We start from the raw sequence: 12523 nt of genomic DNA on the forward strand, positions 1-12523 counted from the left end.
CGATATTATTTTATCGAAAAATCGATATTTTGCTTAAAATGACTAAAATATTAAATAGAGATTTTAAAATAGGAATATCGATATTTTATTTTAATATTTCATATTTATTTCAATATTATATATACTTAAACCGATATTTCGATATTATCGAATGGGAATATCGATATTCCGATATTATCGGTTACTCGATATCGATATTAAAATATCGGATATCGGAGACAAAATATCGATATCGATATCCCATCCCTTGTGTAGCCCCGAGCATTTCGCTCATATTGGGAAATGAACGTTTATATTTTCTTAATATTTCATCTGTTTGGTTTATTCTTTTGTCTTGGTTCCGTTAACCCATTGATGTTGTTATTGCCGCTTTTTGATATCAATCCCTCTTTAAACTCTCAATTTATACTAAATTCATTTTTGATTCATGAATACATCTTCTGGCCGCTTGATATAATCTATTAAAAATCTGACGGTGAAAATCACTGTTCTATGATTTTTCCTTGGCTCGCTTCCATCGTAAGGCCATTATCTAAAGTAATTATAGCTCGGCCGTGCGGACACTACGCGGGCAGCGACCTGTGAAATGGAAAACAGAGAAGTAGCAAGTGGCGTGGGAGTCTCCCAGGTGGTCAGCCACGTGTCTGCCAACCTTCCCATGTCTCCATAATCGATATTTACATCTTTCGATTTCAGAAATATGGTTTCCACAAATATTGTTTATCAAATCTTAAATTAAAAAACAATGAGAATCCCAGACTTATCTAGTATACACCTTTCTCCCTGCCCACATCACCGCAGCAATAATCAATCTCTGTCGAATTTATTCTGTATCTCTTTAAAACCACCTAAATATCGATATACAACCATTGCAGGTCGAATTTCGATTCCTGACATCATTCCAGTGGCACCGCCCATAAATTAAATTTTCTGAATTAAAGTTTTACATGAAAGAACTAGTAATTATACATGTCTAAAAATAAACTAATATACATAGTCAGTAAACACATCAAACGTGACGTCACTTTTATACTCAATAATACATTATCTTCTAATCTTAACTACTAGCTATACAAAGAGGTAGGAAACAACTTTTCCAAACATCAAAAGTTTTAGAATATAATGGAATTCTATTGTTTTTTCATTGTATTCTGCCAAATAATTTTAGCATCTAATAAATTACGTATTTAACCGTTAAAAATGAACTAATAAATTTTCAGCAATTAAATGTAATTACGATGAGAAGATAGTTGACCGTGTATAATAAATATGCGTAGAAGATGGTTAGGGTGTGGTCAGAATACAACACAAATAAATTAAAAAACTTATTTATTAGTGCCAACGTTTCGGCCAGAATTCCTAGCCTTCATCAGGGCTAAAAACGAAAAATAATTTTACAACCAATGAATAAAAATATATATAGAATGATTAACGTGAAATAAGTTAAATATTTAATTAATTATTTCACGTTAATCAGTCTATATATCATCACTTTATATTTATTATTTATTTAAATAAATAATTATTTACTTTAATCATTCTATATATATTTTTATTCATTTAATCGGAGAACATGATCGGAGGTACGGTCACCAAAAAAACAGTAAAGAAAATATTATTAATTTATGCCGACGTTTCGACCTGAGTTTCAGGTCTTCATCAGGGAGGTTAAAAGTTTAAGCTAGGATTTTCTACTAACCTCCATGATGAAGACCTGTAACTCAGGTCGAATCTCAGTCGGCATAAATAAATAATTTTTTGTTTATTTTTCTGTTATGGCTTGATATTATATATATACATACATATACATATACACATATAATAACACATATTATCAAAAGTTTATATAACTTTTATAATGAGGTGTAGATAGTTGACCGTAGATTAATGATTGGAGAAGTTTGTTGGGGGGTGCGGTCAGCAAAGAACAACATAAATAAACAAAACCATACTAATTTATTTTATACCGACGTTTCGATCTGAGTTTCAGGTCTTCATCAGGGGTTGTGGCGTAGAAGGTAGGCCTGTAACTGGCCTACCTTCTACGCCAAAACCCCTGATGAAGACCTGAAACTCAGGTCGAAACGTCGGTATAAAATAAATGAATATGGTTTTGTTTATTTATGTTGTTCTTTGCTGACCGCACCCCCCAACAAACTTCTCCAATACTTGTTTTCAATAATTATAAGAGGTAGACAAAACTTACCATTTAGGTCACAATTTGACAAATCGTAGTTCGTTCAAGTTTTTAATATAATGTTATGTTATTGAAAAGCTATTTGATCTACTTCTATGTCATGAGAACACTATGACGTAAGAAAGACCTCAATGCTGTTATCCTGTTGCAGGGCCCGAGGTGGTGAGCTGCAGATGCTGCTGGACAGCGACGAAGAGCTTCCCACCGAAGCCCAGGTTCAAGTCCTCATGCGGCAAATACTCGAAGGGATCATCTTCTTGCACGGCATCAACGTCGCCCATTTGGATATCAAGGTAAAAATAACTTACATCTAAATCTTAGATCAAAAATCACACGAATTGTGAACTTTCCGAGTTCCAGTGATGAATGATAATAAAGTGATTAAGTACACTATAATAAAGTGTATAAGTACACTAAAAGAAACTTCAATGAACGCTTAAATGGATTAGTCTGCGCCGAATTGAAATCACATCAATGTAGCTCTACTGGTACTTGTTTATGACCTTTCTTTTTTTTAATTTATTTATTTATTGATATTTACAACTGTATAAAATATACAACTAGTAAATTTGATCGTAATGGCATACTGATATGATACAGGATGTAGAGAAACTACCCAGTAGTAGAACTCTAAAAACAGTTTACAATATAAGGTCACGAGGGCATCTTCTTTTCAGGCGCCTCGGAGGATTGCCAGGAATGGAAAAGGAAGCAAGGTTAGACTAGTGGGTTTGGGTTAGGGAGTTTATTATGGGAGGAATAATATCGGGTTCGGGCTAGATCGGTTACATAAGAAACATTTAGGTCTTTATGGATGGTTTTATTAGTAACAAAATAAGGAGCATTGAGGATTTTACGAAGGATTTTGGATTGTAAAGATTGGATATGAGAGGAATTCGAAGGTTTAGTGGAGCCCCAAAGCTCAACTCCGTATGTCCAGATGGGCCTTATTATTTTCATGTAGATCAGTCTTTTGTAATGAGTTGGAAGTTTAGACCGTTTGTCTAGTAAGTGCTTTAATAGTCGGAATCTGCGTGCAGTTTCCTGTCTTTTCAGTCTTGTGTGAGGATTCCAGGTTAGTCGTTTGTCAAGATGTAGTCCAAGATAACGAATCTGTTCTACAGGGGTAAGAGCCACATTATTAAAGTATACTGTAGGGCAGTCGGCAGGTTTACGACGAAGAGTAAATGTGATTTGTTGGGATTTATTTTTATCCTCCAATTTCGACACCATTCTTCGAGGATTGTGAAATGGGACTGGAGAGTTTGGGATCCAATCAAAGGGTTATTACTAACTGTGAGTACACATGTTGACCTTTTTAAACGAGACTAATTGATGCGATACAACGTAAATAAAACAAAGTACGAATAGGTTATTTATAATTTATATCTGTAGGAAAATTTTATTTAGCAGTTTTCTTTTCTACTGCAGATTCGTTTTCAATCTGTTTTGTTACATACAAACAATATTTTGGTATCCTTATTCACTACCTATTTCCATGTTCTACTCTTTGTACCTTTTGATTCTTCAATAGTGCACCCCAGGATAGAGCCGGCATAGCCCCGTGTTTTGCTGTCCATTGACATTGAGTGTCCTCTACCAATGTCACTGCCTCAAAGAGGAAACAGGATGTCCTCCGTTAGCATTGTGTGCGCTTACTGTCCACGCTATTCCGTAAATCAATACACAACATAACGTAGCTATGATAAAGGAACTGACAATTATATATCTTCCATGTTTTTCTCCTTTATGTGATATTGGTGACGTATGATATACATTCGAAAGTTATTCATCTTTAAATAAATGAATTAGTATCCTGGTAAAGTCTCAACTCTCTTTATTATTTCCACCATCATTAGATAGAGATCGTATTAAATTGATCTATAATAATTAAAATTTTTAAAAATTAATTAAATTGTAACAAAATTGAGTAATTTTGACTTATATTAATGACCTGGGCAGAATAGCCTGCAAAAAGTTTTTAAAAATTTGGATGTGAGGTGTAAATTTATATGTAAGATTGTCCTTGTGGGTGGCTGAATTGGCCAAAACTTTGGAATTAAAAAATAATAAAGATTGTTGAGACTTAACTTGGACAATAAATAAATAATTTATTTATTTAAACAATAAATACCAGTCTCAAGTTGAAAGTACAAAGGCCAACATTTTAATTAGATAATTAATGAAAGCTAAACCTCATAATAAATAAATGAGAAACATACTTGTGATACATTGTTATTAATACCATAGATATCACATATCTCACATCAACTAATATATTTTATACCTGTTTCTTATTGATAAAATTATCCTTTCATGAAAAAATTAATAATAAACTTTTTTCCAGCCTCAAAACCTAATCTTAACCGGCCCTCTACCTAGCTGTGAAGTAAAACTTTGTGATTTCGGAATTTCAAGGCATCTTAGTGATGGAGCTGATGTGAGAGAGATTTTGGGTACACCAGACTATGTTGGTAAGTTGACATATTGTCTTATTCTATTATTATGGTTTATAACTCAAGCCATATTTGAACTAGGTAAAAAGGTGAACTAGTTACTTCCGAATATATAACCTTTTTTTAAAATAACAGTTTGTTTTCCCATTTATATAATGAAAAAACAGATTTTATTTCTATACCTCTAAAAAATTTTTTGTATCTATGAAGAAAAATTTGTTGATTTTTTTTATTTATTTATTTATTGATATCATCATAGGGAGCGTAGTGGCACTGTGGTAAATCACAATGTTACTAATTCCAAGGACCCGGGGTCCAATCCAGCTGGACAGATAATTATCATATGTTACACTGTAGCCATGAATCAACCCTGTGGGTTATGGAGCCTTTCTGAGGTCCAACTAGCCTCATAAAGTGGGGAAAAATCTAGCCATTGAGCGTGAGCTTAAAAAAATCACCTCCTCGTCTAACCGTTGTTATAAAAACCGTGCTTCCTTACAAAGTACTGAACCCGTGACCTTACATTGGTCGTAGCGGTTTACATTATTATTATTATTAATATTTATCATTGTATTTTTATAAAAATACATCTCGTAAATGTAATGTAAGATTATAATGATATGATACCGACATGTAGAGAAACTACTTATTAGTAGTACTCTGATTAGTTGATAATTAAATAAATTATGCTTGCTACTGAGGAACGATTGATTCAGTAAACCAATTAACAAAATACTAACTTATTGAGTAGCTCTTGGTTTTATTTATTGTTTTTGTAATTAATTTTTTTTTCACATGTTAATTCATTGTATTGAAAAGTAATTTTTAAAATATTTTTGCAGCTCCCGAAGTCCTGAACTATGAACCTATCAGCCTTGCAACTGATATGTGGTAAGTAGCTTTTGTTTCTTCTGTAGATTTTATTAGTGATTCAAAAATATGTAAAAATAATGAATAAAAGTGTATGATAGATAATATGGTTTACTTTGAAAGATTACTACAATAAGTCTTAAAGTCAGTATAAATTACTATATTGTTATTGAAGTGAAGATAGTTGACCGTACATAAATAAGAGGAGAAGATGGTCGTGGGGTGCGGTCAGCAGAAATACACAAATAAACAAAAATATAATTTGTGCTGACGTTTCGACCTCATTTTCAGGTCTTCATCAAAGATTAATCAGGTCGAAACGTCGGTAAAAATAAATTATTTTTGTTAATTTGTGTTTTTCTGCTGACCGCACCCTCAGACCATCTTCTCTTCTTATATTCTTATTGTTTTGCCAAATTCAGAAATCATTCTTACTAAAATTTAAAATGAACTAAAATTATACTGTTGAATATAAGCTCGACAAAATGAACAGTCACTTGTAATTCATAACCTATGTACCTGATGCTGACCAGACCTGAGTATTAACTATTTATTATTAATAAATATGTTCTGGCGTCTTGGAAGATGTAGGATGGGAAGAAGTAGGCATCAAAATAAATGGAAAATGTCTGAGAAACCTATGTTTTGCAGATGATATTGTGCTCTTTACAAAAGGCATGGAACAACTGAGAGAAATGATTAAGCGGCTTCTGGCATTGTGAACTACCAGAAGACGAAACTTATGACAAATGGCGTAAAAGAGGAGTGTAAAATTAACAAACATAAGTTGGCATATGTTTAAGTATATATATTTATCTGGGTCAGTTAATATCATTCACGGATAGAGGAGCAAAAGAGGTCCAGAGGAGATTGGCACTCAGTTGGAAAATGGTTTGGTCCCTTAGGCATATAATGAAGGGGAAAACAAGTATTGACCTTAAAAGGCAAGTCTTCAATACTTGCATCAGCCCAGTGGTCACTTATGGATGCCTAGCGTGGTCACTGACTATAGCTCAGGAGGGGATATTACAGGTGGGGCAAAATAATATTGGAAGAAGCATTGTGAATGTGAGGAAAAGATATCGATTAAAAAATATTTGGATCCAGAAAGAAACAGGACTCACTGAAGATGACAAGATTGAGTAAATGGAAATGGGTAGGGCATCTCCTTCGAAGCAACGATGACAGATGGTCAAAAATTGCCACTGGATGGACTCCATATGACCTTCAAAGAAGAAGTGGACGTTAAAAGAAAAGATGGAGCGATATGTTCAAGAGAATGGCAGGACCCCTCTGGTGGAGAGCTGCTAGGAACAGGGATGTCTGGAAGAAAAAAGGGAAAGAACTCTCCTCCCAATAAAGCTGGTCACCCCGGGAAGTGCTGACTATTACTCCCAAAAGGGAAGGCCTAAGCAGGAAAGGATACAGAAGAGGAGAGAGGGAAGAAGAAGAGAAAATTTATATAATTTAATGTTTTGTCAACTATTATATATATAAATTTATTTTATTTTATTTTTAGTACCTTCTACGCCATAACCCCTGATGAAGACCTGAAACTCAGGTCGAAACGTCGGCATAAAATAAATAAATATGGTATTGTCTATTTATGTTGTTCTTTGCTGACCGCACCCTCTGACAAACTTCTCCAATCATTAATCTACGGTCAACTATCTACACCTCACCAATAAAAATTATATTTAAAAAAATTTTAAAAACTGTTATAGTGTTCAGAATTTTACAATTATTTAAAATTCTATTGGTTTTATAATTAATTGTAAAATACAAATGGTGTCCAATATATCTTGTATCTAATGCCTTATTTTTAATTGCTTTTTAAATGAATTATTTACACATCACTGAAATATTAATTTATCTAAAATAGTTCTACCTATTATACTATAAAATATATTATAAACATTTATTGATTTATAAATAAAAACATTTTTAGATGAACAGTAGTGTTTTGATCATATTCATTTTTAATGTTAGGTCCGTTGGAGTTTTGCTGTATGTACTCCTTACTGGCTGTTCTCCTTTTGGTGGTGACACGAAGCAGGAAACCTTCTGTAATATCTCCCAGTGTCGTCTTGATTTCCCAGAGGACCTCTTTGGAGAAATATCAGAAGATGCAAAAGACCTGATGACTAAACTCATGGTTAAAAATCCAAGGTAATAATTGAGGCAAGCTCATTAAAAATTCATTAATTAACTTTTATTTTCTCAAGTCTCTCAAAAAGAATGAATCAATGTCGATGTTTTATTTTGCAGCATGTAAGCTACTCAGTAGAATGAGTTACATTCCATTACAAAGAGCATTCTCATTCGGAACAGTTACTATAGAGTGGTTTCTAGTATCCCTTCTCTCTGTTTTCAGAAAAAACCTAGTGTTTCCCTTTGCTACAAGCACATCGATTGTAGATTCATTTTCCCACCAAGATGAAGCACAGCACCACTGAAATTTGTGAGCATTTTTGAAAGAAATTTAGCCTCAATGGTGGATTGGTCACAGGAATCGAGATCACTTGGTGACTTCTGCCTAGGGGACACATCAAGATTAAAATTTATGTTCCGCAACTACCCAGTTCACTGGTTGAACTAATGAGCAGATGCTGAGTACGATCCAATCAGTGTATCATGATACACTGTAAAGTATTTGGGAGACAATCTCTTATCTCCTTGTGCTATGTGGTGATCATATTGAACACTTGTAGAAAAAGGAAAAAAACTTCAAATTTTGTAAATATATGCAATACAATATAATAAAAACGCATTTTATTCTACTTTCTTTTATAGAAGTATAGCATAATGAAAGCGGTTCATTCTTTTTGAAAGCCTTCGTATTACAACTTGTTATCTGTGTTTCTATCACCTAAAATTTTATTATTAGTTATTTATATATAATTTTTGAAATTACGATTTGCATATATATTACAATGCCTTTTACTTTTTTTTTTCAGTGGTCGACTGACTGCAGAGCAGTGTATAAAACACGCTTGGTTCTCAAAAGTTTTTAGTGAATCATCAGCCACCACCTCCACACTCAATGTAACATCTACTCCGCTTCCTGTCAAACCTAGAACACCTATACCAGCCAAAAGAACTATTGTACCAGAAACCATAATGCCCATGGAAACTAGAAATCAGAATAAAGAAGAGACTAAACTAATAATAGAAAAAGAAGTAGATAATAATAAAAATATCATTAATAATAAAGTTCTATGCCGATACCACCAATATTGAATATCACCATGATATGGATGCCGATAATAATAATAATAATAATAATAATAATAATAATAATACAAATACTAAAGTAACTTATAGTAGAGGGCTTAGTGAAGAGAGAAGACGTTCATTACATTCTAATTTACAGCACTTGATTGAGAGATTAGACAATGAAGAGAAACGAGAAGTTAGACTTACCAAAAATGACAGCTTTAAAAGGGCTTCTGCAACACAAACGATGCCACCAATTAGATATCGAACCAATAGTACCAGCGATCTTGATCAGACTGTTTTCAAATTCAAGCGTGTCGTTGTTGTTGATGAAGATGAGGGTTTGCCTCCATCAATTGGTAGTAGTGCTGACAATTCCTGTGATTCAAACAGTGATACCATCAGTGAAATGTCCATCGATTCTTCAAGTGATCGATCGAGCATAATCTCCTTAGATGATACGCTGGATTTCCATTATGGGAAAGGTCTGAGGCACTACTCTTCATGCCTCAATGTTTGGGAAGCTGTGAGGAATCAGAAACCTGTACTGAGGCCTGTTCTGAAAGAGTGTAATGAGTCATTCGTGAAAGCGATGTCCAGGTTCAAGAAAGAAGAAGAAAACACCTGGAGTAAAGTAAAACTAAGATCTTCAGAGGATAGGCGATTCAGCGTCTTCAATCCTCATAGGTTGAGTTTACCACAGACATCATCCCCTGGGAGGAAGTCCATCGGCCTCGAATTCGTAAGGGAAACCAATGGTAATTTGGTCGTGATCAGAGAAGTGAAAGCAATACAAGGAAAGAAGTATTCCAGGACTTCTGAACTCAAGTGCGAATCAGTCCAATCCCGAATTCGCAAACTAGAACAAATCAAATCAGAACAACTGGAAAATAGCATATTCTAAAAAGAAGAAAAATTAAAAAAAAAAAACTGAGCTTACTCTTATTTTGTAAAATTTTTATATGTGTAAATATTGTTATGTATTTTTTGTAAATAATTATTGTACATCAAATTTATAATGTCTGCCTAAATTTTTAAGTTATAATCAACATTAATTATTAATATTTATATTCTGAGGACCTTTTTTTCGGTGATAGCCTTGTAACTCACTTTGTGATTTATCTACCTTAGATCAGAAATTGAAATGATTTAACAAATTTTAACAATAGATCTCCATTTCTGCTAAATAATATACTTATATTTGCTCAACTAGACAATCCTTTCTATATCACATGATTCTGGCAGAATTTAAAAATTATTTAAATTTAGATATTATATTATAAAGCTAGTCATTTTAATGTAAAATTAATATCCTCCAGTTTGAGGATGATTTAGAAGAGTTGATATGTACAGAATATAAATTACCTTTATGAACTATATTTATTGATTAATATATATGTAATAAACATGCGAATAAAGTTCTTCCATTATTAAAAATAGGAGAGTTTTATAAAATATTTATTAAATGTTAAACAAATACTAATTGCCTTTTTGGTCAAACAGAAAAACACATTATTCTGACATAATTTTTCAGGATTCTGACATAAGCGTGCAAAAATGTAATATTTTATTCGACATATTTGTACTTATTTTATATACCATTGTGTACTTATATAAACTGTCATTTATTAGTTAGAGATAAGAGTTGCCATAATTGGTCCATGTTTTTTATCAAGTGCCAAGAAGAGAGTAGTCGGTTTTAGCTGAGCCGTTTTGTATGACTATTTTACCAACTGAATGACTTTAGGTCTGTGATCATGTTGTTACAGAATTGACGTTCATGTTTTATTCAATTTTATTCAATTGTTATGAAACTTTTTGTGATGATATGTATTATGTTCTGTATTGCTCACTTGGAATTTAGCTTGTCTGTAATAATGTTTGTAGATATTACTGATAAATATAAAAATTTAAATTAAATATCTTTTTCTTTTTCACCCTAAAAAAGTTTTGTTCACTAGCTTAATATTTTTATTTAAAAACAAATTAGATCTTTTTTTCTCAACTTTATTCTTTTCAAAATGATTAATTTATTTAGAGATGGGACAAAGGCAATTAGCCGACATTTTTAAGAATTTTAAAAGAGAAAATGACAACAAAGTAAAGGTAGGGCCAAAGAAATCAGTATGTAAGTGAAGAAAATAATGAAATTGTTAAAAAAATAATTAAAAGGAGCTGTTTGTAGGTATTCTTGAAAATGACCTGAGTGGTCGAAACGTTGGAAGGTTTTGAAAAGAATAATGTTGAGAAAAAAGGATCAAATTTGTGTTTAAATAAACTAAACCACTCTTAAACAAGAATATATTAATAAAAATTAATATTTTTATATATCTAAAAATTGATACAGAATTTAAGTGGGACCACAAAACTATAACATAATTTATTTTGTAATCACATGAGAGGTTACAACAACACTAAGGGTTACAATAGTTAATGATCATCTCAGAGGAAGGAGTGTAACGGAGCAGGCAAGTTTCCAATATTCCCCGGAAATAAATATAAAATAAAATTGAGAGTTACTCAAAGTGTGCTCACATTTTCTTGTTAATATTGGTTTTTTTAATTCCCAGTCACTTTTTTATAGTAAAATATAATATTTAATACCCTATAAAATAATGTTTACTGTTTCTTTTTATATTTTTCTAGTAACAACTGTCTCCATTATATCAGAAACAATTATTTATTTGTATCAGACTTTATATTTTAATGTTTTCCTTAAAAGAAATTATTTTTTATTTGGGATGTTTCAAGAAAACATTAATAGATGATTGTCCAAGTTAATTAAATTTTATATTCACTCCTTACTTTTTAGAGTTACTTAATACTCACATATCCTTAATTAATATTCACATTGAAATGAGTCTGAACATAACAGAGAAAGAAGCATGAATGTTTTTGAGAACAGCTAAATGGATTTTCATTATAGATATCTCAAATTATTGGAAATAAAATTTTCTGTAACTTCTGTTCTCTTCATATTTGCGATTTAGCGAACAGTTCTACAGATAATTACATGAATGTGCAAAATTCTTATTAACTTCAATGTGAAGTCGCATCCAGCCAAGGCTCCCCCCTAGATTTTTGGGACCCAAGAAAAAATAGTGAACTTATTTCACAGATGATTTCTTTCTGGAAACACACCTTTGAAGAAACGAGATGCATATATTTCGATTCTTCGACAAAAAAGATAAGATTCAAAAAAAGATAAGCACAATTATTCGTTATATACTTATCTCTAAAAATAATGTGAGAAACCAATAAAAAGAAGAATGGAATATGGTCCGGGTGCAGTCAAAAAACTCAAATAGTAAATAATTATACAATTATTATTGAACCAACGTTTCGCCCCCACGTTACTATTACCCTTTTCATTTACTATTTACAACCTTTTACAAGGTTTAACAATTAATGAAAAAAAAGCCACCATCGTAGAAGAGATGGTTAATATTTATATGCTCAAATATGTTACATAGCTGATAAGGTGAATAGACAGGATGAGTCTTAGTTGGGCTAGCCATAATTCCTAGAAGGATGGAAACTCCACTCTACATGATACTAGTCTGTAGTCGCACAAAGGAGGAATGTAAGTCCTGACTGGGTACTCACAGCAGATCCTTGCAGGAAGGTAACTTTTTTTTACAGGATACTAGTCTGTAGTCTCACAAAGAGGAATGCAGGTCCTGACTGGATACTTGCCAATTCTGCAGGCAGAAAGGGGAATGTAAGTCCTGACTGGGTACTCACTGTAGGTCCTTGCAGGAAGGTAACTTTGTTTTACAGGATA

General features: G+C 32.4%; 1 protein-coding gene across 1 annotated transcript in view; it reads left to right on the forward strand.

The window, feature by feature from the left end:
- LOC106679362 (death-associated protein kinase 3) overlaps positions 1–10659 on the forward strand; it is a 265743-nt gene extending 255084 nt beyond the window's left edge. Inside the window, 6 exon segments of the mRNA XM_067051495.1 lie at positions 2349–2490; positions 4545–4671; positions 5496–5544; positions 7513–7692; positions 8481–8568; positions 8696–10659. Of these exon segments, the coding sequence (XP_066907596.1) occupies positions 2349–2490; positions 4545–4671; positions 5496–5544; positions 7513–7692; positions 8481–8568; positions 8696–9643 (1534 nt within the window). The 3' untranslated portion in view covers positions 9644–10659.
- Positions 10660–12523: the final 1864 nt, after the last annotated feature.

This window comes from Halyomorpha halys, unplaced genomic scaffold (assembly GCF_000696795.3).
Source record: "Halyomorpha halys isolate HHAL.00 unplaced genomic scaffold, Hhal_1.1 Scaffold197.1, whole genome shotgun sequence".
Classification (NCBI taxonomy): Eukaryota; Metazoa; Arthropoda; class Insecta; order Hemiptera; family Pentatomidae; genus Halyomorpha; species Halyomorpha halys.